Here is a 27810-nt window from a genome sequence, read left to right as displayed (position 1 = left end):
TAAAATGCAGTATAAGGGCTCAGTAGCATTATTGTTGGTCTATAGAAATAGATCCTAATTAAAACAGTGACCCCAAACCTCAGATCCAGATCCACCTGAATTAAAAATCTCTAGCCTATCTCTGTCCCCTGTTGCTCCACCACCTTACATTTTGGAAAGTATGAAACCTAGACTTCGAACCTCTGAGTATGAGATTGTTTGGACCTACTACATAAATACCTTTGTACATACATATATAATGTACATATGTTTCTATTTACATAGATGCTTAGAGGGGAATGCCGAAGCTTAAAACCAGCATTATGAGTGGTTTAAACATAAAAGATAATTCCTGTCACCTTCCTCTTATATTGGAGTTAATAATTTTTTATAGCCTTATTCCTCTAATCATCCTTTCCTTTGTTCACAAATGACTTATACAAATTTTAATTTTCTGTTAAGTAACAGTGAGTTTTAAGATTGCATTTTAGCTGCAGAGGCTGTAACTGGAAGCTGTAATTTATTTGTTCAGCTCTGTATTTTTCTGAAACTGGGGGGGATTATGAGAATGGCTGAAGCTTTGGGTTTGAAATACCAGAATCCCTTGATCCACAAGCAGAGCTGGAAAAAAAAATTCAGGAAAACTTTTTTTCAGCAAAAAATGCAGATTTGATGACAATGAAACATTTTGCAAATTTGTGTTGATTTTCCCAAATTGTTCGTTTTTGGGGGGTGGAGAATGGTTTGACGTTTTCTAAATGAAATGTTTCAATTTGAAATGGCTTTTCGTTTTGAAATATTCTTCAGTTTTAGTTTAAAAAAAAATAAAAATGTTAAAATCACTTGAAATCAAAACAATGTTTCATTTTGGATTGAACAAAATATTTAATTTGGTCTTAAGTGATATTTTTTCTGACTTTTGATTTGCTGAACATTTTGAAATATTCCATTTTCGGGATGAACCTGAAATAGAATTTGGTTTTGGATTTTTTGGAATTTTCAGCATACTGAAAGATCAGTTATTCACACAGCTCTATCCATGAGTTGGAAATACTGTACCAGCAGGTCAACTGAAGCTGTCAAGGTAGATCCATTGTAGTTGGACAAGACTTACTATGTGTTTGGTTTTTTTGACAAGACATTTGAGGTCCTCTTTGGTCTATGTAGATGTTAAAGCTCCCAGGGCATCTGTCATAAGAGTAGGAGTTTGCCTTGTGTCATTGGCCAGAATTTCCTCTCCTTCAATGATACGCTGTGCATGCTGGTTGTCTGCCTGGCCCTTACCCTACACTCCAGAGGTGACTGCATTTTATCGGTCTTGTATGTGTAAGATTATATCACACACAGAGTTATGACTTTTCCCTGGGAAGCACAGGTGAATACATGAATTTTCGTATAACAATGGTGTGACATTCCCCTCTGGTGTTATCTGAACCGGTGATCTGCTAGGTCACTCCAATCCTTGACTCTGGGAGCCAGCCTTACCCTGCTCTGCTGTGAGAACCCCCACTCCTGGGCTGTTCACACACAGCCTCTGGCATGTAAGCTGCTCCTTGGATTGTGCAACTGAATGACACTAGCTAATATCTATGGTCCCAGACACCACCCTAGGAACCTCCGTCTTGCAATGTCTAGTTATGCCCACTGGATGCTGAGCTTATATGAGTTTGTCAATTTAACAAAGAAATTGATATGTACCAGGCTTGTTATCCCAAGAGGAGTCTCTGACACACTTCAAACCAAACGCACTGCTTCAGGTAGAATAAACAAATAGATTTTAAGTGATTATAAGTCAAAGCACAACAAGTCAGATTTGGTCAAATGAAATAAAAGCAAAACGTGTTCTAAGCTGATCTTAACACTTTCAATGCCCTTACAAACTTAGATGCTTCTCACCTCAGGCTGGCTTGTTGCTTCAGCCAGGCTCTCCCCTTTGATCAGCGCTTCAGTCGCTTGGTGTCATGTCTGCAGATGTAGGTGGAAAAGAGAGGAAGAGCCTGGCAAACGTCTCTCCCTTTTATCATATTCTTTCTTCCCTCTTGGCTTTGCCCCCCCCCCTTCAGAGTCAGGTGAGCATTACCTCATCATAGTCCCAAACTGACCAAAGGAAGGGGGGGCGACTCACTCAAGAGTCCAACAGATCCTTTGTTGTTGCCTACGCCAATGTCCTTTGTTCCTGTGAGGCTGGCTGGGTTTGTCCCATACATACCCTGATGAGGTGTGAACTGCCCTTCTGCTCCTGGGGAGTTTTTGCCTGGGCTTGCTTTAAGCCATGAGGACACATTTTCAGCCTCATAACTATGTACATGAGATTATAACCTATAACATTACTATAACGATTACTATAATGTTACCATAACAACAATGCTCAGTATATCATGAGCCTTTCGAAGACACCCGATATGACAAACTTTGCATTAGATACCACACAATCATATTATAAGGATGAACATATTATAAGGGGTGTAGGGTGTTCCCACGGGGTACAGAACGTCACAAATGGTATTACTCCTATTAAATATTTTGCACTTGTGTAAAACGGGTGTAATAATACTTATCTCCTTTATATGGGTGTTTTGGGGCTTGCTTATAAGGTCTGGGTAGCTGTTTGAGCATCTCAGATGAAAGATATTATAGTCTGTTGGTGAGAGCAGGGGACTGGTGGTCAAGAGACCCTAGGTTCTACTCCTGATTTTGCCACTGTCTCATTGGGTCTGTTCCTAACTCTTCCACTTTGGGCAAATGCTCTCTGTGCCTTAGTTTCTCCATCTGTAACATGAGTAAGATTGATAATACTCATCTTGCATAGTATTGTTATTACCATACCTGGCCATATTACATCTATTTGTGTGCGGACACGTGGGGAGAGACAGACACACACAGTCTTGACCGACAAAGAGTGGGTTTTAATGCAGTAACAATACACAATTTCCTAAAAGTATCTAACTTTGCTAGCTAAGGCCACAACTTGCACTATAATCTACCTTTCATTAAAGAGGTTATTTTTCTTCCAGGCTTTGGAATTTTCTAACAGTTGTCAGAGAGAGCTCCCTTATGCTTCATTTCCCCTCCTGTTTAAGTTAAGTCAGCATAGCCGAAACCACATTGTTAGAATCTGCAGAAACCTCCATGCTGCTCTGTAGGCGCTGGTTTTGTCTTTCATTCTGAGAAGAAGTGTTTGTGCAAGGCATGTTTCGTGGCTGGTGTGGAATTCTGTAAGATCCTGTTCCAGGTTTGTTTGCCGCAATAATAGAATGGGATGGATAAAATCCAGTCAAACAGTTGAGGACATTTTCAATAGTGGAAAAATTATTGGATCTCTGCAGGGAAGGGAAAGGCAGCGGGGCGATTACCGGAGGGATGAGAGGTGGCAAGTGGGGTTGGAGGTTTAATGTATGGTGAAGGAGAAAGAAGAGCAGCTAGGGTGTATTTTGAGGAGGGAAAAGGAGCTGGTAGCTTATTAGAGGGTGATGTGGAAGCCTATGGGTGGATTCTGAGGAAACACTGGGGATGAAGGTAAGCTTTTAATGGGGATCTAGAGGAATATTGGAGAGCTTCTGGGAGACTAGGGTCTATCGGTAGTTTCTGAGAATGGAATTGGGCTGGAGGCTTATTAAAAGCTCCTCATCCCTGCTTCAGTCCCTTTATGCCAGATAAAAAGTGCTAGAGTGACATAAAAATGTCCTAAAACCCCAGTTCCAGCAGGACCAGGATTCCTCTGATTCATGCACTGCAGAAGACAGCCAGAAGGCTGCCTTCAGATGATCCCCTCACAAACCCTTTTTCAGGGGGTGGGGCTGGGGCAGGAGGAGTTTGTCAGGGTGGAACAGCAGCACATGTGGCGATTGCAAGCAGTGTTGCAGCCCATACGGTAGCCCCAGGAGGTAGGGTGTCCAGGTGTCCAGTTTTCAACTGGAAAGTCTGGTTGAAAAGGGGACCTCACGGTGTCTGGTCAGATCTACTATGGGTGGCGGAGGTGCCGAGTCATCACCTTTGCCAGCCCCTACTCAGCCAGAGCCAACACCTACCTGCATCGGGCGGCTGCAGCGCCCAACCCTGGCTCTGCCGGTGAATCACTCCCAACCCACACAGGGATGGGAGGAGAGGGGAAAAGCAGTGAGTAACTGAAATGGGGGGGAGAAAGAGGAGCAAATGGGGGCTGGGATCTCAGGGGGAAGGGGCAGGGCAGGAGCATGGTTTTGGGGGAAGAGGCGGGGCAAGGGGTGAGCCTTGGGGGGAAGGGGCAGTGCATGAGCAGGTCCTCAGGGGGGAGGGAAAGTTCCGGCACTCCTGCTGGAGTGTCCAGTTTTTAAATATTACAAAGTTGGCAACCCTATCAGGAGGTGTCTGAAACTTGGGCTATCTAAGTTATGATGCAGGGGAGGGGCACCTTCCAGCACCCAAAACAGTGTAGGTTTGGGGGATTGTAAAGGAGGTTAAAATCCATCCTAGCTCCCTATCCCCCTGGGCTGCAAGTTCTGTGCTGCACTAAAATCTTGCTCACAGGGAGGGAGGAAACCAGGGTCCAGTGGGAGGGTTATGAGGAAAGAAGGAGCTTTGGGGGAGCATTAGAGTCATAAGGCCCCAGATCTTTCCTTCTTTCCCTATTAGAGAGCAACATAGAGGAAGGCAGCTAACGCGCATCACTATAGAGAGTTTGTCATGATCCAGGGCCAAACTGACACAGGTGCTACAGAGACAAGGTGAGTGAGGTAATATCTTATTGGACCAACTTCTGCTGGTGAGAGAGACAAGCTCTTGAGCTTACACAGAGCTCTTCTTCAGGACCTGTGACCCGTGTAAGTTTGAAAGCTTTTGTCTCTCACCAACATAAGTTGGCCCAGTAAAAAATATTACCTCACCCACATTGTCTCTCTAATATCCTGGGACCAGCATGGCTACAACAGCACTGCATATAATAATGCAGGGGTCAGCAACCTACGGCACGCGTGCCAGACACGGCACGCAAGCCGATTTTGAGTGGCACGCAGCTGCCTGCCGCAGTCCCAGCCCCCAACCCCACTCAGCCCCCCCGCTCACCGCTCTCCGCTGCGGGGGCAGGAGGCAGAAGCTTGGACCTGCGGCAGCCAAGCTTCCCCCAGCCCCCACTTCTTCCCCCAGCGTGGTGCTTTCCTGCCCCTCCCACTCCCTCTCCCAGCCGCTGATCAGCTGATGGCCCTTGCGAGGGGGAGGGGGAGAGGGAGGAGTGGCAGCCTGCTCGCTGCTCCATAGAGGTAGGGACGGGGCCTTGGGGAAGGGGGTGGAACAGGGCATATCCCTTCCAGCCCCCTGCCATGAGCCGCTCAGGGCAGGGGGCTGGGAGCACCCCCACGAGCCGAGCACCCCAGCCCTCTGCCCTGACCCCTGAGCCCCCCCTACACACCCAGCCTTCTGCCCTGCACCCGTGAACTCCCCCCCACACCCAGCCTTCTGCCCTGCACCCGTGAACTCCCCCCCACACCCAACCTTCTGCCCTACACCCCCCACACACCCCGGCCCTCTGCCCTGACCCCTGAACCCCCCCCACACACCCAGCCTTCTGCCCTGCACCCCCACACACCTCCAACCCTCTGCCCTGACCCCTGAACTCCCCCCCAGGTCTGGGGTCCCGGCTGCCGGCCCCTTGCCAGCCAGCGTCCCGGCCGCAGGCCCCGCTCAGACCACTGCCGGCCTAGGTGAACAGAACCCCAGGCTGGCAGCGGGCTGAGCAGGCTGGTGGTGTAAGTTCAGCATTTTAATTTAATTTTAAATGAAGCTTCTTAAACATTTTGAAAACCTTGTTTACTTTACATACAACAATAGTTTAGTTATATAATATAGACTTATAGAGAGAGACCTTCTAAAAAACGTCATAATGTATTACTGGCACGCGAAACCTTAAATTAAAGTGAATAAATGAAGACTCGGCACACCACTTCTAAAAGGTTGCCTACCCCTGCAATAATGGAAGATAGTGAATTTTGCATTCTCATTCTACAGTCCACACAACTGGAACAGCCATGGCCTGATGTCACATTTCCTCCTTATTGCTAGATCTAAATATAATTATCTCTTGGATGCATAATCTAGGAAGGGGGATTTTGGCTGTGGGTGGTGTGCATTCTAATCAGCAAGCCTGATATTATAGTGAGGTGATTAAAGGGCAACTCATTCCACGTTTATTTCTACTCTGGTTGTATCTGCAACCAAATGCACACCAGGGACAGGGGTGTTTGGATGGGGAAATGTGGAGAGATCGGGTTTGTACTCAAACTAACATAATCATATATGTTATACACAGAGATTACCTCAATGCGTACGTGTTTTATCTCAGGGAAATGCATGTATATTAACTTGTTCTGTGACATATTGGAGCTCACAGTGCCGTCTCTGAAGCACATTTTTTCCCCCCCGTGGATCATCCTATTGCTTCAGAAGTGGAACTGATAGTAAATGAGATTTCTTCAAATGTCCTTATAGGACTTAATAGATGTTAAGGGCCTGATCCAAGATCCATTGACGTTAATGGAAAGGCTCTCGCTGACTTGAAGGGGCTTTCAATCAGGTTGCATGCATATCAGTAAATTTCTGCAGAAATGGAATAGACTTCTAAAACCCTACAGAATTTAATAGAGAATGATAACCGTTCCATAGGTGTGTGTGTTGTTGTTTTTTAAAGTATTATAGAATTCCATATAAAGAACAGGAGTACTTGTGGCACCTTAGAGATTAACAAATTTATTAGAGCATAAGCTTTCGTGGGCTACAGCCCACTTCTTCAGATGCATATAGAATGGAACATATATTGAGGAGATATATATACACACATACAGAGAGCATGAACAGGTGGGAGTTGTCTTACCAACTCTGAGAGGCCAATTAAGTAAGTGGAAAAAAAACTTTTGAAGTGATAATCAAGATAGCCCAGTACAGACAGTTTGATAAGAAGTGTGAGAATACTTACAAGGGGAGATAGATTCAATGTTTGTAATGGCTCAGCCATTCCCAGTCCTTATTCAATCCTAAATTGATTGTATCTAGTTTACATATCAATTTCAGCTCAGCAGTCTCTTGTTGGAGTCTGTTTTTGAAGTTTTTCTGTTGTAAGATAGCCACCCGCAGGTCTGTCATTGAATGACCAGACAGGTTAAAGTGTTCTCCCACTGGTTTTTGAGTATTATGATTCCTGATGTCAGATTTGTGTCCATTAATTCTTTTGCGTAGAGACTGTCCGGTTTGGCCAATGTACATGGCAGAGGGGCATTGCTGGCACATGATGGCATATATCACATTGGTAGCCCACGAAAGCTTATGCTCTAATAAATTTGTTAGTCTCTAAGGTGCCACAAGTACTCCTGTTCTTTTTGCGGATACAGACTAACATGGCTGCTGCTCTGAAACCTGTCATAGAATTCCATAGCAGGGATATAATTTGCTATTAAATTCCATAGGAATGTCCATAAAAGATACAATATGATTAGCCTTTTGACCATTTGAGCAATCATGTTTGAAACAAGTTGCTGTTGTCATGGTTGTTGCCACAATAGAGTTTGCTGCTAGAGAACAATAATGTTTATTTCATTTTGCAGCTCCCTTTATAAATGATTAACTATTACGTGCATTCTGTGTACACCTCTACCCCGATATAATGTGACCCGATATAACACGAATTCGGATATAACGTGGTAAAACAGTGCTCCGGGGGGACGGGGCTGTGCACTCCGGTGGATCAAAGCAAGTTTGATATAACATGGTTTCACCTATAACGCGGAAAGATTTTTTGGCTCCCGAGGACAGCATTATATCGAGGTAGAGGTGTATTTACATGTCTTAACCTAAACAAATAAGACCAAATCTGTGCCTCAGTTTCCCCATAGATAAAATGGGGATAATAATACCCTACTCACTCATGTAAAGTGCCTTGAGATCCATGGATGAAAAGTAGCTATAAGTGTGTAAAGTATCATTACTCGGTAGCTGCTAACAGTCCTCCTCCACTTCTCCATTGTCCGCTCATTAGTTTAAGGCTGCAAATAACCTCCAAAGCTTCTCTAAACAGAAACCAGAAAGCCTTTGCTATATGACAGCTCTTCGCATATCTCTTCTGCTTTTACAATACTGATGTTTTGGGCCAAGGCCTGTGATTTGGAAGGAATTCGGCCTGGATGGTTGCAGTTTAATGGAGAAATGTTAGGGAAGCATTGCATAAAAATGACCCTCTTTTTGGTATTGTACAAATGGCCACAAGCCGAAGCTCGGTAAATCCAAGTTGTGCCTCGGCCCAAAAGTACACACGCAAGGCAACTTAAACCCGTGGAGACAGCGCAGCATTCATTTACAGTGTCTAATTCACCTCCTCGTTTAGTAATTTGTCTGCTTTCTTTCCTCTTCTGCTGCTTCCTCTCTCGCTGTAAAGTGATAGCCTGCTACCTCTTCAAGGGAATGATAGAAAACCCTGGGGATCAACTTAGAGGGAGGAAGGGGGGGGGAAAAAAAAAAAGTGAAGGATCATTTGGAAAATTGACACAGAGTAAATTGCTGTCTTTCTTTTCCTTTTCCTTTCTTTTCTCCTAAGCCAGTTATTGGCTGTATGGTTGACAGGGCTCCTATGCATATAAGGGAAAGAGGGGAAGATAACATGTTTCTTAAGTGAGTCATTTTTCTGTCTTTTCTAAAGAAATCATTTAGAACATACCTTCATGTTCCCCACGCCCCCTACAACTCCAACTTTTAAACAAATACTGGAAACCCTTCTTCTTAATGTTTTTGTGTGCTTGTGACCCAAGAGTATTGTCAGGCTTAATTTCAAATGTTTTTTTTTTTAATTACAGATGGGCTTGAACCAAAACCCACCCTTGCATTCCTTTCTTCCCTGAACTTTAGAGAAGTTTGGATCCACATCGGAACTGTGCAACTGCCTCCTGTCTCTAACACGAACCAAACCAAAACCCCACATCCAAACTCTTCTGAAATCCAGGACACTCCAATTTGGATCCCAACATTGCCATGTGGGCCCATCTCTACTGTTCCCCCTCAGCCAATGGAAAGGGGAGGTAAGGTAACTCTCACTCTGTTCAGATGTAGAACTGAGCTGACTTAAGATTTACAGGAGCAGCCTCTTTCCTGAGGAGATCCGAGATTGCATAAATCCATTCAGTGACGGTCTTGCCATTTGCAGGAGCCCATGCTGGTGAAAGCAGGGAAGCTAGGCTATGAATCGCCTCTTCTTCCAATCCCTTTTCTAGGAAGCGTGTGTTGTTTCCTTCCTCTCTCTACCCTCTGTCTCCCCTGCATGTACAGTGCCACTCCTGACGTACAGAGTTTGCATGTATGCAGGGGCCAAAGCAGTTGTGTGCTTTTGCTTGTGCTTGAGGCCATCACTGCCTCCCCTCTCTCAAGTAGGCATCTGGTGGCTACAGGAGCAAAGCCACTGCTCCTAGGAGCTGTTTGGTGCATGTTAGCCCTTGTAATATGCTGAACCGCTCTAGCAAATCCATTTTAAAATGGGCTTCATAGATGATGCGGAGGAGCCCAAGGAAAACACAGACCCCAGCCAAACCCAAATTTATGCTTGTGGTTTCTGGAGCTTGTGAGATCAATTTTGTTTTAGTTAAAATTGATTTCAAAGGTTTGGGATTTTTTTTTCTCCCTCATTCTTGGTTTTTGGGCAGGGAGGTGGTAGCAATGAGCATCACTTCAGCATATGGGAAGTGTCTCTGTAGACCCACAGCCCTGGGGCAGCTCATGTGTGCAAGCAAACAGAGTCCTGGAAGGATCCTGGGCAAGCAGAAGCATGTGGAGGTGATGCAGTTAGTGTCTCTGGCCAACAGGCCACTGGAGGCCTTAGTACCGAAGGGCATTGCTGGTTGCTATTACCAAGGCAACAGTGTACTGTACAAGGAAACATGGACAGGGCCGGCACAACCCATTAGGCGACCTAGGCGGTGGCGACTGCAGCGGTATTTCTGAATAGCTGGCAGCACTCCTGAACATGGAGGAGGTATGACAAAGAAGAGGGAAAAAATGTTGGGTCTTTCTGGAAAAAGAAGCCTGCTTTGGAATCATTGAGCAGCCCTTTGACCTACGGGATGGTTACTCTCCAAGGAAATTGGTTGTGCGTTAAGGTATTTCTTCAGATTTTACCCAGCCCTTATCTAGAAAAAAGGCTCATTGATATCAACCAGAGTTGTCTGTCTGACTTATATGGCCTCCATTATTGTAGTGTCCCTCAGAATCTTTTAATGTGTTTATCCTCACCACACCCCTATGAAGTAGGGAAATGCTATTATCCCCACTTTACAGATGAGGACTCGAAGCCCAGAGAGACTAAGTGACTTGCCCAAGGTCATACAGGAGCAGAGATTTAAACTCAGGTCTCCCAAGTCCCAGGCTAGTGCCCTAACCAGTGGACCATCCTTCCTTTAAAACTTCCTGCAGGACCCTGCAGAATATAGGCAGAGCACAATTCTAATATGCACAATACGCGTTCTAGAAAGCTACCAAGGGCACAACTCAAACTGGCAGTTCCTGGGTGGTGCTTGGGATCAATGGCTGGTGCATGTCACTTTGAACCAACCAAAACTGAGTAAAGAGGCCAGGCGTCGACTCTGAGAGTTTAAACATCAGAGAGTCAATGCTATGCTATGACGAGCGCCTACCTTCTCTGCCACGTAATGAAAAGGGGCCACCTCTCTAGAGCTGTGGGTGGCTTGGCAGTTTCGTGCTGCAGGAGTTGATGTGAGTGGTTTGAGAAGGTTTGGTTCAGACCTTCCCTTGAATTTTGCTTTGAGATTAGGATTTGGAAGTCAGTCAAAATAGCCAAATTAGCTGCCTAGGTATAGAAACTATATATTCAAAAATGAAAGGGTACAAAAGGAATAATTTTGATGGGTAATACTAACGTTTATCTTTAACCATTTTTGTTTGTTTCTATTGATTTTAAATTTTCATAGTTGCTGGAAATTATTTGGGGGATCAGACAATGAGCGGGTCAGACAATTATTATTTATTGACAGTAGATGTTGAGATTCAAAAAGTTAAACCTTTATAACATTGAAATAGAAATTGTCAATATCATGTCAAAATATACAAATGTATAAATCAAACTCTAGTTCCCAAGCAGCAATTTTCTTATTTTGCTTATCTGTACATTTGAATGATTATTGATGGAAATATTTGTTCGTTGGTTTATGTGAACGGTGAAATTGACATTTACAGATATTTGCCAATAAAAACCTAACCCTTCCAAGCCTAAATATAGTAAATTTTAGAAGAGCCAGGTTAGCAAGAAACTGCAGAGATGGCAGCAGTTTGAGCATAATAATAGCAGTGGTGGTTAATTTTAATCTTTCGTGGCATCCCACATATATCGAGTTCATTCAACGGGATGGGATGGCCTGGAAAGTTACACACTGACATGTTTCAGCATAAACAATATAGAAAATAAACATGGGGGATAAATAAAGCAAAGAGGCAGAAGCGATGGTTTAAAAAGTTGTTACCAAAAACAACACAGGTGAGGTCAGGCGCAAAACCCTGGCTCTACCTCTCTCCGAGTCTGTTAGCTCTGACATCACTCAATAAGGACCTCCAGGTGGAGCTGTTTCTTTGGGATTTTGCCCAGTTTTAGGGAAGTGGTGACCTACCTTTTTTTAAGAATTCTTTGCCACAAGTTGTGTGGCTTCCATTTTAGCTGTGACCTGACTGTAGCTTTTGCCTTTTTTAGCTGGCCTAATCATTCTGAATTCCAGGACACTAGCCTTGTTGCTAACCAGAACTCACAGTTCATTTTAGCATTTAGCAGTGATGTGGTAAATAGCAATAGATGACAAGGCTGCCTGGTGCATTTTCCCATCCAGTTTTTTCTCTGGCTCCCTCTCTTTTCTCTTTCCCTTTTGAGACCCACTTAGAGATTTTGTTTAAACAAATAAATGCCATTTTTACCTAGGGCTGATCTATTTTGGTTTAAGCCAGGCTTATTTCTATTTAGGAGAAAGCTCATGCTAAGCTTCAATAAGCCACTCTGAAACCAAAATCAGTGTCGCCACACAGCCTTCTGCTCTGTATCTGTTTAAAATCACACCTAAACATGGGCAGCGGGTGAACCACCGTCTGGGGAGGCTAGGCCCCGGCCGCCCCCCCCCCCCCCCCCCCGCCCGAGGACCTGCTCCCCTTCTCCTGTCGGAGCCCCCCTCCCCACGGGCGCCAGCTCCCACCCCGGAGTGCTGGGCGTGCGGCCTCCTCCCCGGCCCCTGAGCACAGAGTGGATGGGCGGCATGTCTTCCCCCCCCCCCCCCCCCGCCAAGCACAGGGCGGGCAGCCCCAGTGCCTCTAGCCTCCCCCTGAGTGCTGGGCGGCGTGGCCCCAGCCACAGCACGCTTCCCTGAGAGGAGCAGCCTGCCTGGGCTGGGGTCAAGAAGGAGCGAGGACGGGACCATGCCGGGCTGTTTGGGGAGGCACAGCCTTCCCCAGCCTATGCGAGGCGCTGCCCATGCACCTAAAGTTAAACCGGTACAACTTCCTTGTGTAGATAAACTGTAACAAACCAAATTAAGGCCATTTGAGAGCATCTATGCAAGTGGGTTACACCTATTTTAACTAGATTGATTTAGAAACTGATTTTGTTTTGTTTATACTGCACCTAGTAGAATAGGGTCCTGGTTCATGACTTTAATACAAATAAATAATAATAATAAAGTCCATGCAATTTCTATGTGAAGACTAAGTCTAGTTAAAATGGCACCTCCTTACTCAACAGATTTGTTCCTGCTCCTTTCCTGCCCTTTTCTCCTACACAGCTCAGCGCCTATAAAACTGAGCCGGAGTGAACTGATTCTTTTCCTTCTTGGGTATCATCAGCAGAATTGTTTGCTACGTTCCAGTCCTTTATATCTGTGCAGCACTATTGAAGACAATGGGCTTCCATAGGTGGCAACAGGGCATTATTGAAAGATGGTTGCAAAGTGGTAACTGGGGACCAAAGTTGGCAGCAGACCCTTTGCTGCTGGTGATGGTGTGAGAGATAGAAAGAGCTCAGTTTCACCCTGGGTCCAGGCTGACTTTACAGAGCTGGCACTTAGAACAAAAATATAATTTTGCTTATAAACTGAGCATACTTTATATGAAAAATCACAGAGAGAAATGCACTATGCCATTTTTATAGTCATTTCTCTGCATAGAGCCCCACTTTGAGGCTCATTTTATTATTGATATTATGTGTTGTTTCGTCACTCTCGGATGATGGTTAAATATCTAGGTGGGGGCAGATGGTGCTCTTTGAAATACTTGGAAGTGTTTTAGGTGGGTGGATAATTATGGATAGGCTTCCAACGAGAAGTTTTGCACTTTCAGGAGGAATTTGAACAATGAAAAGGTGCATGGGCATTGGCGTGGAGCTCCCTCCGTCTAAGGAGTGGCCTGGAAGGCAGTACAGTGATCGAAGTGGGACAGGGAGACACGGGTGTACTTGGTGGCAGCTGCAGAAGGAAGCAGTGGAAAGGTGGTTAAGGTCCAGCCAGAAGGATTTTAAAGAGCCCTGAAAGTAAGGATTAGAAGCTTGAATTCAATGTCAGGTTTCAGAGTAGCAGCCGTGTTAGTCTGTATCCGCAAAAAGAACAGGAGTACTTGTGGCACCTTAGAGACTAACAAATTTATTAGAGCATAAGCTTTCGTGGTCTACAGCCCACTTCTTCGGCTGCATATAGAATGGAACATCTATTGAGACCATGCCAGCTCTCTGTATGTGTGTATATATATCTCCTCAATATATGTTCCATTCTATATGCAGCCGAAGAAGTGGGCTGTAGCCCACGAAAGCTTATGCTCTAATAAATTTGTTAGTCTCTAAGGTGCCACAAGTACTCCTGTTCTTTTTGTGAATTCAGTGTGAAAGGCAAAGGAGAAGCTAGTGAAGGGATTTGACTAATGGAATGACATGATCAGATCAATGGGAGATGGAGATTATTTTGGCAGCAGCAGTCAGTAAACTGGAAACAGATTTTCTTTCTAATGTACCCCTGTCACCATAGTGGCTTGGCAACAATTTCTTCCCTCCAGCCCAGAAGCAACCATAAGTTTCAGCAGAATATCTCATGTGGTTGCTTTTCCCTTTCCGCTTACATCTTTGCTGCAATCTGTTTTTCATAACAGGATAATAGATTTAATGAAACACATATTAAAATGACTGGAAATACATATGATCCAAGCTAGTAGTAAGGCATTCTAAGCAGTGCCTATGTAGAGGGCAGTATTGGACTTCTGAGCTAGGTAAAGACACTTGTCCTTCAGGCTTCTGCCCCACAATGCAGCTCTGGTTTGCTATAATCCTGGTGACATGCACTGCCTCTTGTGTCTTATTGCTCAGCAAATAACCAGGAGGCTACAGAATTTTTTTTTTTATTGCATGGAGACTGGGGCCTAGATCCCCCCACTCATTTTAATTCTGCCATCATTGTGATTGACTTTCCATGCATGTGTGTGCCAATGTCAGAATGTTTTCCAGTTCCTGAAGTGGGAGATAAAAACATTCAGTCTCACTCAAAATGTGCCCGCTAGCCTTGCTTGACTGTATCTTTGGATTGTCCAGTTCAATAAAATTCAAGGCATGTGATTTATTTGTTTGTGTTCTATTAAAAAAAAAAACCCTCTGTACAAAAAAACGGAATTTAGGCTATTCTCCTTAATCCTTCTGGATTAAGGCTGGAATATGAGTAAATTCAGATCAGGAAATTGGAGTTGCCCCACCTGTATTTTACTTCTCTTTGGAGTGTTAGTATGGACAGGCAGTAGTCTCTCCCTATAAAGATTGGAACCAGGTGTCATTACAAAGCCCTACTTTAGTCCCGTCTATAACTTTGGCTTGGAAAATTGGTTTGGCCAGAAAAATTACATTTTTACTCTGGAAGCAGAGAAGAATGTGTCTGCAAAGTCTGAAGAAAAGCTATCAAATTGTATTTGAATGATAGGTCATTACTGAATTACCTGGACCTGGATTTTAACTTTTGTCTTATGATTTCTCTCTCTCTAGCCAACCAAAGATGGCATATTAGTTCTCCTTCAAATATCTATATTTTTAAATTTCGTTGAGAACTTGTCTGCAAGCTATAGTAAAAGAAAACCATAATTAAGCAAAGTTTATTAACTTTTTCTACTGTGGATATTTCAGAACCCAACCCTGGTCCCATGAATGTCAAGGGGAGTTTCACTTTTTGTTGTGAATACTTCACATATATTGAGTCTCCACCAAGAGCAATAGATTTGCCTGGGTGAATCAAGATTGGATCCGAATGTCTTTGAATGAAAGTTGGGGTTGAGCTGTGACATATGAATCTGTGCTTCTCTGAAGCTTGGGGTGAGGGATTTGGATCCAATGCTCCAGTTCAGGCCCATTTCTAATCAGAACAAAAAGATCTAGCACTTTAATGTAGATCATTAAATTTTCAGTATGGCTGTGGCTTTATACATGTGTTTGAGACATATATTTTCTAACCTAAACTACCCTGTAATATCCATATTCATTTACCTGGTGTTTGCAGCAAGCATTTGTGATTTGATAATAGTCCTTTTAAATAACTTTGCAAAGATAGCCATTAAAATCGTTATTTAAAACGATTATTTTCAAATCACAAATGCTTGCAGTAAACACCAAGAGAATGAACATGGATCTGGACATGGTAATCTGTCTAACAGGTGCATTTTTCTCTAATTTATCTCCCCTAATCTCTCTTGAGAAATGCTTCTCTGGTTGTTTTCATGGTGTTGACAACACTGACTCTACCTCCACAGAGCAAAGATAAAACAAAGCTGTTAGTTGTTAACCTCTTGGACTTTGTACAGATTTCAGGAATACCTGTTTTGGCAACTTAGTTTGATCCCTGGAAGTATTTTGAGGTGTGGCATATTTTTGCATCCACAATGCAAATATTGAATGTAAACAGCCAAGGCTATGTTTACTTTGAGCTTTCTGGATTTAAGGTGGTTTCCCAAATGGATACAGTACAGCGAATATATATTTGTATAACATATGTATAGATAGACACCCACACTCTGTATGCTAACTAGATATAGATCTTCTATATACATGTGCAATATATATGCACATAGAGATATATCTGATGTATAAAGGTTTTATGAAGAGGAATTTGGTATAGCCATAATACTCACAAAGGGACATATCACTTGAAAGTAATACTGGTCACTGGGCACCCCGAAGCTATCACATTCTCTTTAGTGTGTTTGTACCACAGTTATTATCTCCCTCTTATTCATTACCTTTTTATTTCCCCGATTTAAAATCAACAGTTACCACAGGCAAAGACATTTAAAAACCCGCAGCAAATGCTGCACACTAACATAAACACAGACCATAAACTCAGACTAATTTGGCACTGAGTTAAGTTGTAAAGGGTAAATGTGCTTTATAGCCTCATTCAGGATGTAGATATAATGGATGAATAAAAACATACCCAAATTCACAGATGCTGTCAGTTAACACTCAGGGGGATCGTATTTCCATACTGGCAAACTGTGACTATTGCAAATCACTGTTTGTTAAGAAAAGGGGGAAAGGATGAATTAAATGAATGCAGAAGGGAGTGAGAGGTGAGGCTGCTGGTGGGGAAAGTTTATTATTAGTTCATATCTGCTGCAAAGGGTCCCCACATTTATCATAAAAAGTGTGATTTCCTCTGCCATTTCAAGGTCGGTACAACCAGGATGAGAATTTGGGATAGCCATCCATTTTGTATGGGCTCAGCATTTGGTATCTCTTCACATACATCCTCACTCATATGGACACATGCAATGGACTTAAAACCTAAAGCCTGGACTGTCTGTGGTCCATCAGCTGGAGGCTGGAGATTTTAACCTTCTGAAGGTTGCTTTCTTGTCATCTATTGATCACTATAAAAAATTACTAGTTATAAAAAATTGGCAGCCCGAATGCAAAGGATTAAATATACATGCTGGGGCATTATTTTGTGTCACTAAAATCAGCTTTATGCTAGCTAAATGCAATCGTTTTCTCTAGGAGTGATTATTTATGTGACACGATATGATTATTTCCCCGGGCAATATTTTCTTTTGCTTTTTAGCATTTTTCCTAGGAGAATTTAAGAGATTGAAATTCCTTTGCACTTCTAAGCATGGGCAGCGGGTATAATAGGCCAGGGGAGGCTAAGCCTCCTCTGGTGCAGCCACTGCTGACCCACTGCTGGACACCTGAGCTGTGGTGGCCCCGCCTCTTCCCCTCCCTGCTCCGCTCCTTCCCATAGACCTCCACCACCTGCTGCTGCCTGGTGAGTCTTTCTCCTCTCCTCCTCTCCACCCCCACTCTTTGGAGGTCCCCACCGCTTGCCACATCCTTCCTCTCCTCAACCTCTCTCCTCCACCGGGGTGTGTGTGAGGAGGGGCCGGGTGGGGGTGTGTCTCACAGCAGGCGGGGGACGAGGATGCATGTGGTGGGAGGGGTGTCTGGTGGGGAAGTGAGGAGGGACATGGTGGACGGAGAGTGAGGAGGGACGTGGTGAGTGGCAGGGTCTCGTGGTGGGCGGAGAGTGAGGAGGGACACGGTGGGTGGGGGGGGTTCACAGCGGGTGGGGTGGGTCTGGCAGAGGAGTGAGGAGGGACATGTCAGATGGGGGTGAGGAGGGACATGGTGGGTGGGGGGGTCTTAGGGTGACCAGATGTCCTGATTTTATAGGGACAGTCCCGATTTTTGGGTCTTTTTCTCACATAGGCACCTATTACCTTCCACCTCCTGTCCCGATTTTTGACACTTGCTATCTGGTCAGCCTAGGGGGTCTCGCAGCAGGTGGGGAAGTGAGAAGGAATGCAGTAAGCAGCAGGTCGGTGGGGTGAGCAGGGAAACAATGAGTGGTGGCAGGAGGATGAAGTGGGGAGGGGGCGGGGTCTGGGTTGAGCGGCGGTGGAATGTGGGTGGGGCCTCGGGTGGAAGAGGCAGGACAGGAAGTTAGCCTCCCCTGGGGGAAGTTTCACCTACCACCTGTGCTTCTGATGGGCTTTTTGTGACCCAGAGAAATCACAAAATTCCTTTAACCACTGAGGGCTTGTCTACGCTTGTTAATGCAGATTAAGGTGGGGTATGAATTTAAAGTGCAATAGCTCTTCCTGAATAATTCCATGAATGGACACTCTTATTCTGGTCCTGTTTAGCTTAGCCCATTAGGTTAAGTCCTTAGGCCTGGTATACACTGGAACATTTAGGTTGATTTAGGTATGTCAGTCAGGGGTGTGGAAAAATCCATACCCCTGAGTGACATAGCTATCCCAACATAACCCCCAGTGTAGATTCTTCTGTTGTCCTAGCTACCGCCTCTCAGCGAGATGGATTTACAACAGTGATGGAAGAACCTCTTCTGTCACTGTACTAAGTATCTGCACTACAGCTGCTGTAGCATTTCTAGTGTAGACAGACCGTCATTCTCGCTCTTGTATGTGCTGAGAGGTTGAGATCATCGAGATCATCCTGTGGTCAGAGCCATTTTCCATCCTTTGAGAGAGGAGAGGAAGGAATGGAGGCTGTGAAATCAAGAAAACTTGATCCAGCAATGCCGGTAAGCATATGAGTAGTCTCATTGACTTGAAGAGGATTCCTTGCAGGCTTAAACTTAAGCATGTGCTCAGGGCCGGCTCTGGCTTTTTTGCCGCCCCAGGCAAAAAAACCTCCGCCACCCCCCGTCCCCCGGCGAGGAGCGAGGCAGGGGAGGGCAGCGAGCCTGGCCGCGGCCCCGCTCTCCCCAGCCGGCCAGAGCGCCGGGAGGAGGGCGGCCATGCTCTTCCCGGCCAGCTGGAGTGCCTGGGGAGGGCGGCGAGCCCACCGCGGCTCCGCTCTCCCCGGCGGCCGGAGCGCCGGGGGGAGGGCGGCGAGCCCGGCTGAGGCCCTGCTCTCCCCGACCGGCCGGAGCGCCGGGAGGAGGGCGGAGAGCCCGGCCGCGGCCCGGCTCTCCCCGGCCAGCTGGAGCACCGGGGGAGGGCGGCCCCGCTCTTCCCAGCCGGCCAGAGCGCCGGGGGAGGGCGGGTGAGCGCCGCCCCCCTCCAGGTGCCGCCCCAAGCACATGCTTGGAGGGCTGGTGCCTGGAGCCGGCCCTGCTTGTGCTTCAGGATTTTGATGGCTCATGTCCTGAGTGGGTCTAGAGCAGGCAATGGCCAGACTTTGGTAGATAGACAGCTGCAGTAATCGGAAGCTGCAGGCTGAAGCTTTGGGATGTGTTATAAAGTGTGGGGGGGAGGAAAGGGGAGGCAAACTACGGCCCACGGGCCACATCCGGCCCGTCAGACCATTTAATTTGTTCCTCAGCTCCCGCCAGGGAGTGGGGTTGGTGGTTTGCCCCACTCTGGTGCTCCAGCCGGGGAGCGGGGTCAGGGACTTGCTCCGCTCTGCATGGCTCCCAAGGAGCCGCCGGCATGACCCACCTCCGGCTCCTACATAGTACGCGGAGGTGTGGCCAGGCAGCTCTGCGTGCTGCCCCATCCACAGGCGCTGCCCCCCCGCAGCTCCCTTTGGCCACAAGGGGGGGGACATCCTTCCTGGAGCTGCTTGGGTAAGCACTGGCCAGAGCCTGTACCCCTGAGCCCCCCCCTGCACCCCAACCCCCTCTTCCAGTCCTAATCCCCCTTTGCACCCTCCAAACCCCTCGGTCCCAACCTGGAGCCCCCTCCCACACCCTGAACTCCTCGTTTCTGGCCCCACCCCAGAGCCCACACCCCCAGCCAGAGCACTCACCCCCTCCCGCACCCCAACCCCCAATTGCATGAGCGTTCATGGCCCGCAGTACAATTTCCATACCCCAATGTGGCCCTCAGTCCAAAAAGTTTGCCCACTCCTGTTATAAAGCCACAACCCTATGGTGCTGACCCAATACACTACCTCAGGCTGTGGGGAGACAGATTTTACCTCAGCCTACTGAAGCTCTCATCCTGCGTGTGCTGCAATTATCAGCCGTGTCTTTTTCCTGGAGATAAGAAGTGCAGATAAAGGTAAATGTCAACTTACTTGGCTGTGGAACAGCTCTTGTGCGTAAGGCCGCGTCCATGAAGAGCTCAGTGGCCTGTATCAGGCTATATTAGGAGAGGAAAGATGGGCTTGTGTGTGAGGCACAGGGCTGAGACTATTTCTGTCTTTGCCATCCTTTCACCGTGTGACGTTGGGCAAGAACTTTATCCCCTTTTCAGAATTGGGGAAACCGAGGCACACCATGGTTAATAATATATTGGCTGGGCACTTTTTAATGAACTGCAATAAATAAAATGAAGTAGTTCCCCCATTCATGGGGGTCTTATTAATGGATAAGCTTCACATTGGTAAAACTCTGGGTTCCCCAGAGGAAGGGAGGGAGGGATAGCTCAGTGATTTGAGCATTGGCCTGCTAAACCCAGGGTTGTGAGTTCAATCCTTGAGGGGGCCACTTGGGGGATCTGGGGCAAAATCAGTACTTGGTCCTGCTAGTGAAGGCAGGGGGCTGGACTCGATGACCTTTCAAGGTCCCTTCCAGTTCTAGGAGATGGGATATCTCCATTAATTAAAATTAATTAAATTATAATTATAAGGGGGTGGAGGCAAAGAAGGGCAAAGAATTATTATTATTTATTAACAGCAACAAATGGGGGCGATGCTGTAGCTCAGCTGCCCATCAAGGCTGATGAATAGTTCTCCTCAAGTGGTAACATTCACAGGAGCGTAGAGGGCCTGTTTGCCACCTGGGTGGGATTGACATTCATGCATAGGCCCCGTCGGTTATGTCTACACTGCGGCTGGGAGCAAGCCTCCCAGCTTGAGTACACAGACTTGTGCTAATGGGGCTCAAGCCAGCGCATTAAAAATAGAAGTGTGGACATTGCGGGTTAGGCTGGAGCTCAGGCTCTCAAGCCTAGGGGGTCGGGTGGGCTTGACAGCTCAACGTCCACACTGCTATTTTTAGTGCGCTAGCTCAAGCCCTGCTAGTACGACTCTGTCTACCTGGGCTGGGTGGGTTGCTCCCAGCTGCTGTGTAAACCTGCCCTGAGGGAGCATTGGCCCAGCACAGCAGAACACAGCAGATGGGAGCTTGGAATGGGAAGTCCTTGGGACTGGAACACAACTCATGAGGCCTCAACACCTGAAAAATATTGATGGTTTCTTTTTATAATCTTTTATTCCAAACTCCTTGTGAAAGTCAACTTCTCAGCCTCAGACGTTCAGGACAGAGGAAGCAAGGCAGGAGCCTGCTGCCAGCAGCCTCGGTGGACCCAAGTATTTTTGTAATAACATCCAGATGGATCCACACAAATTGTTAGCATCTCAGGGAAAAAGAAACTCAGCTGCAGGATAAATGAGATTCAAGTGGTTTAGGAAGGGCAGCTTGGAGGAGAAGCCTATTGCTGGGATTCCCGAGAGGCCAAGGATACATCTGAAATATAAAACGCTGTGGTGTGGGAGTACTGCTTCCTAAGCAAAACCTGGAAGAAAAGTGGTGCAGAATCCTGACAGCTTCTACTGGGAGCCAAAGTCCTGGCTGAGAGCAGTGTTCTGGCTCAGAGTGATTTAACAGAGCTACTTTTCCTGCATTAGTCCAGGGTTTGCTAATTTGCTTTGAATCGAACATCCAGTTTTATTTCTGAGTCAAGTTTTGGAGGTTTTCTTGGTTTGGTTTGGTTTGGGATCTGTGGATGTTTGATTTCCCCCTCTCCACTCCCCAAAGAGAAAGGAAATACAAGTTTCTTGTTCCTGGAATGTAAGTTTCTGCAAGTAAATCACTTATTTGGAGTGTAGAGTCGCAAGCTTTTCCTAACCTTAGCCAGCATTCATCCTGAGTCCCTATTATCCTGATGCAACTTGTTCACTCACATCCTGATTCAAAGTCCATTGAAGGCAATGGGAGGCCACTGACATCAGCAGGCTTTGGCTCAGGCCCTTGAAGAGCAGTAAGAAGAAGCCGTCTGAGTGTTCCTGCAGGAAACAGGATTCACTACATTGTTTTATGCTGACATGACAACACAGGGACCTTGGGGAGGAAGGAGGGAAGATAGATGGGGAGGAAAAGGAAGGTATTCTGCTCCTTGGGTACCAAACACACTAAGTCAGGACACATGGAGAAGAAAGGCGTGAATGACAGAAGATTCATATCCTGGAAAGTCCACCATGTAAAGTCTGGGAATTCCGCGTGACAAATATATTTGTGTATATTGTTGCACATAATCCACCTAATGTAGGAAGCAGAATTTCCTGTCACAAACAGTGTTAGCAAAGAAAGGAAAGCAGTGAGAGCCAGGAGTGGTCATGGAGCATTAAGCAGGTAAACCCATTACAGGAGACCATCTCTTTCCACTGGCATTATAGTGATTTTTAAGCCTTAGCTTCCTGATGTTGAACGCTGAGTATCTTTGGAGGAGTGTAATGGCTATTAGCAGACTCCTCCTTCCTTCCTCTTTTGGGACTTAAAGCCAGAAACTGGGATGAACATCTGAACACGAAGTGGCTGGTGAAATTGCCAAAGATATCTTCGCTCGCCAGAACAAATGTGTACATGTGCTTAGAAATAGTACGGTTTAGACAAACTTCTAGAGCAGGGATAGGCAACCTATGGCACGCGTGCCAAAGGCAGCATGTGAACTGATTTTCAGTGGCACTCACACTGCTCGGTTCCTGGCCACCGGTCCGGGGGGCTCTGCATTTTAATTTAATTTTAAATGAAGCTTCTTAAACATTTAAAAAACCTTGTTTACTTTATATACAGCAATAGTTTAGTTATAAATTATAGACTTATAGAAAGAGACCTTCTAAAAACATTAAAATGTATTACTGGCACGCGAAACCTTAAATTAGAGTGAATAAATGAAGACTCGGCACACCACTTCTGAAAGATTGCCAATCCCTGTTCTAGAGTGAGCAAAAAAACAAAACCCTCGCAGTCTTTGGGATGCTTAGTTGAATATTCTATTTTTCTCAGCTCCATTCAGAGGGAGTTTGTATATGGAATGCCCAGTCTCTGCATCGCTGCCCATTCAAACATCAGAGGCAATGTGCTATTGTGGTGCACGTGTGTCTCTAAAGCTGGGGTGGGGTTGTCTAAGGAAATCCTAACTTATGTGCCCAGGAGCCTGAAAAGGGTATAATAAGAAGTAAGGTAAGGGGATGTGGGCTACTTCCACCTACAGCCTCCTGATCCTGACCCTCAGCATGTAAATTAGACTCCCTCACATCTTCCTCCTGCTGACAGGTAACTCACATCATTTCTGAATTTAGCCCAAAAGCTGGGTCATACAGTTGTCTAGTGCACTGGCCTCTTGTATCAGGAGTCCTGCCTTCAAATCCTGGGTCATGGATTGGCTCTTCTTAAACTCATTCCAGTGTACACAGATCACAAAACTGCTCAGGGTTTGGCATGACTGACCATCTCTGCAGTTGATATGGCTGACGTACGTTGATAGGGCTGGGTGGGGAAGTCGAATCCCTGTAGTAGTAAACCTGTCTTTAGACACTGTTCTGAGACGCTCCCATTCATGACCAAGTCCCTGACCCACTGGATTTTGAATACTGGGCAGGTTACATTTTCAATTTAAACATTTTTTTTAAAAGAATTGGCTTCTGAGGTGCAGTGCAAGAAAGAGGTCTACGAATTCGTTACCTGCAGAAGAATTATCATGGGCCCAAGTAGCTCTTTTATGGTGTGCTTTAAGGTAACTGGAAAGCCTGATTAGTGCCTTTCACCATGGAGGGAAGCTACGTGCAGGAGGTCGAGCAGCAGTGTGAGGATGGAAGTGGAATGGGCCCTGGAAAGCCAGGCCTGGGAGGAGTCTGACTCAGAGGGACTGATCAGCAACAGCTCCCAGTGGCTCGGACTGATGAATCAGAACCAGGCTGCAGGTTTGTAGATGTGGAGCTGAAAGGCCTGGTTTTCAGAGGGGCTGAGCACTTTGTGCTCTTATGGGTAGCAAGAAAAAGGTGACTAGCTCTGGACATGGGGGCAAGGGTGGGAATTCTTCTCAGAGAGACCCTCGTTGATTCCTAGAAGGATATATTCATTCAGGACATAGAACTCAGAACACCCCAAATATAGATGGGCCCCTGAAAAATGAATGGAAATCGGCCCTCGTGCTTCCCCCAAACAACCCGCCCCCAAGCCCCCCCAATCCCCAGCCCTCTTTTTCACATCAAATAATAATGATTAACAATCGATGATCATTTGAACGTGCTCAGCACCTTTCATTCAAGGAGCCCAACGTGCTTCCAAAAATGCAACTCAGCCTCAAAACACACTTGTGAGGTTATTAAACAGTGTTGGCTCCAGTGGGCAGGTGGGGAAACTGAGAATAAAGCCACCCGCTTCTTGGAGCCTCCTAGGTGCCTAGCACCCCCAGGTCCCATTACAGTGAGTGAGAGCTGTGGAGATCGAGCATCATTAAAAATCAGGCCTCAAGGCCCAGATCCTTGAGGGTATTAAGGCATCTTACTCCTGTTGTTTTGGGCCCTAAGTGACTTGCCCAAAGGCCACCCAGTAGGTTAGTAGCAAAACCTGTAAGGAGTCCTGGCTCCCATGTCCCTTGCTTTAAGAATTATAGCCTCTCATAAAGGGATTTGCATTCATTTTCAGCAACAGAACATATTGTGATCCTTGCAGGAAATGCCCAGCAGCCAGATGTCTTGGTGACCTCGTTTAGTGACCACAAACGACTGTGCTTTTAGAATTGACCTACTGTTCCCCAGATCAGTCCCACCAACTGTGATCCCTATGGTCTCTCCCTGTGTGTCCTCCTGCAGGGTTTCCGAAATGCCAACCACAGAAAAACAACACAAACCAAACCTTTCCTTTTGCTTCGGTTTCCACTGGCTCCCAAAACTAAATAACTGACTTATTTTGGGCTCCCTCGCCTCAGTGTTGTGTTGTTTTTTTTTTTTTTTGGGCCCTATCTCCTGGATGTAGGCAGCTTTCTAGAGCTAAAAGAGAAGGGGAGAAAAAGGCCTTCACGATCTGTGGGAAGAATTTTTCCCATGTTCAGATCCATTCTCGCCAGATGTTTAGCGCCTTCTCCCCCTCCTGCGACACAGCACCCCTTACCTTTTGTCTTTCTATACTTCACTCTCCCTCCCAGACGTCTGACAGTCACTCTGGATAGATCTTTTTGCTCAGGGATGGGCTTTTGAGCAGGATTGCCTGTTGCCTCCAATAAGTAGCAATGGGGACTTTTGTCATGGTGTTGATGGCATTAAGTTTGTGAGCAAGGAGGGTGGTAGCCAGGGATTCATGATATTGAGCAGCAGAGAATTGTAATAAAAGCCAGTGTCCCCAACCCACAGCTGAAATGGAGGGGCGGTTTTGCTGTGCCTCAGGCGGGTACCTGGAAAATGTGTGTGCATGTCATTTAAAAATCCCTGAACAGCTGGTAACAGAAGCAGCATATTAAATGAAGTATGCCCCAAGCTAGGGGGTTGTGATCAGCCAGTGGGGAAAGGTTGGATGAATGTGTAGGTTCAGCAAAACGCCAAACTCCTTTACAGAATGCTTACGACAGCACCATTGCATTGACTCATCTCATTTCCTTTCCCCTGAAATATTCCTTATTGTCTCCCTTTCGGTGCAAAGTGATACTCACCTTCCCCATTGCCCCTTCCTCCACACACCCCATTGATCTCACCCAGTGAAGGCTTTATGGCTAGAACAGCCCTTCATACTTTATTCTCTATTTCCAGTTTTCCTTCAAGCTCCCTTTCTTATTCCATTTGCAGTTCAGATGCAGACCCATGGCCTCCTCTTTTGGTTTCTGCCTGTTGGCATCAGAGCTTACTGATGGTGCTACAGCAGAGGTCGGCAACCTTTCAGAAGTGGTGTGCCGAGTCTTCATTTATTCACTCTAATTTAAGGTTTTGCGTGCCAGTAATACATTTTAATGTTTTTAGAAGGTCTCTTTTTATAAGTCTATAACATATAACTAAACTATTGTTGTATGTAAAGTAAATAAGGTTTTAAAATGTTTAAGAAGCTTCATTTAAAATTAAATTAAAATGCAGAGTCCCCTGCACTGGTGGCCAGGACCCGAGGCAATCTGAGTGCCACTGAAAATCAGCTCGCATACTGCCTGCTTCTTGCTATCCAAATCGGATTGGAGTGTGTGTTTGGCTTCCTTTGATCAGATTTGCCTAGTGGATTTCCTGTTTGCATGAGGGTGGGAAGTGTTTCCTTTTGAAACTCTGACAAAGAGAGGGTGTGGAAGCCAGCAGCCTCAATGCAGGTGTTAAACGTTGCAGCATAAACTTAGTCGTGCTGTTGCATCTTGGAGGTAGGTAGCACCCTCTTCTGGGCTAAGTCCAGAGATCTCTTTCTTATTGAGAAGGTAAACACAACAATACCAAAAATAAGCTGCTTCTCCCAAACTGCAGCTCTGCCTCAGCACTGCCCCCTTCTGGATTTTCTGATTACTTATTAACATTGAACCTGATCTTTTACAAACAGAAAAAAAAATTCACTTGTATATAATAATGACCTACTTTTAAGCGGGGCGGATTGTGTGTACAACAAACAGAAAACAGGTGTCTGACAAGCCATACCCCAGCCTGAACAAAGTTCCAAGTAGTTAGTTTGGTCAGTCAGTGTATCGTTACATTGTAATGTAAAAGGCATTCCCCATTTTGCCACTGCCTGCTTGAAAACTGAATATAAAACAGAAATAGGGAGATGTGCAAATCCAGCAGACCCTCCTACAGCTGTGTCCTCTTCACCACTGCCAGGCCAAAGAGCCGTAACAGGGAAGTAATCGGTTTCCATTTGGGTTGTTTGTCATTCAGCCTGATGATGAATTTTTCCCTGGTAACAGATGAGTTGGGCCAAATTCATCCCTAGTGTCACTCCACTGAAGTAAATGAAGTTATGTGAGGATGAATTTCACCTCTTTTGCCTCGCTATGGAAAAAGTGACTGAGCTGCTCCTCTGTGGCATCTAGAAAGGCAAGTTGCTTAGCCTTATGAGGGGTCCAGTCACCTCCTAATGTTCACATGTACAGTTCATGGCCTCAGTGTTAGTGGATGTTGCATGTAACAAATGGAGAATACAATTTCCCCGCGTGTTTTGGGAGCTCTGTGTGTGAATAATGCACCGAATGGCAGCGTTGTCAGGGGGGAGCAGGGAATTTGAGCCATGGGGCTCATTTTATGCCCTGCACTCATGCAAGAGCACAAAACGGGGGTGGTGGTGAGCCCAACAATTGGGAGGCCACTCTGTTCACTGCATGCATCATCTGCGGGGATAGCAAGAGTTACAGTCTTTGTGCTCAGCTGAGTTAAGAGGGGCTGATTGTCCCTGGGAAGAAGGGAGCAAATGCTGCCCCCTCCGAAGGGGGGGTGTAATGACTATGCAGTTATAGCATGATGAGGAGCCCTGTATGATGCCACCCTTATAGGCTCTGCGTGGATTCCCCTCCACACTGCCCACAGTGCCGGGCAGTAAATGTACGGCACCACCAAATTCCTGAATGCTCCCGTTTCTCTGTGCGCTCCTTGCAGAGACCAGAGACAGAGAAGGCATGTTAGCTCATGTAGTGCTTCCCTCTGAAGGGCAGGATCCAATTCCTTGGTGGAGGACACCTCAGGTGTTAACTGAGATGGCATTCAAGCTGCCTCAGGGGGTCAGGTTGTATTACAAAAAAGTATCTATAGTATGGGGCTACGTTTTCAAACAGTGTCTGATAAATTTCGCTTGCAAAAGCAGCTCATGGGACATGAGTTGAGGGGGTGGGAGGAGGACTCTGTGCATTCTGCAGGGACTCTGCTCTTGTTGCTTGACTAGCAGATACAATGTAGGCGTCCAGGTTAGAAAAGTTGGTCCTTGAAGTCTGATATCCCTTTCCAATTCTGACTTGCTCATG

At 46.0% G+C, this 27810-nt stretch overlaps 1 protein-coding gene across 2 annotated transcripts in view; it reads left to right on the top strand.

The window, feature by feature from the left end:
* Positions 1-27810, top strand: part of ARHGAP26 (Rho GTPase activating protein 26) — a 597030-nt gene that overhangs the window by 118656 nt on the left and 450564 nt on the right. For both annotated transcript variants that reach the window (XM_065554977.1, XM_065554976.1), the window contains exon 2: positions 8790-9011. In XM_065554977.1, the coding sequence (XP_065411049.1) occupies positions 8999-9011 (13 nt within the window). In that variant the 5' untranslated portion in view covers positions 8790-8998. The remainder of the gene's footprint in view (positions 1-8789; positions 9012-27810) is intronic.

The sequence above is a fragment of the Chrysemys picta genome, chromosome 8, assembly GCF_011386835.1.
Source record: "Chrysemys picta bellii isolate R12L10 chromosome 8, ASM1138683v2, whole genome shotgun sequence".
Lineage (NCBI taxonomy): Eukaryota > Metazoa > Chordata > Testudines > Emydidae > Chrysemys > Chrysemys picta.
Note: the sequence above shows the minus strand (reverse complement) of the source record. Positions and strands in the feature narration are given on the sequence as shown.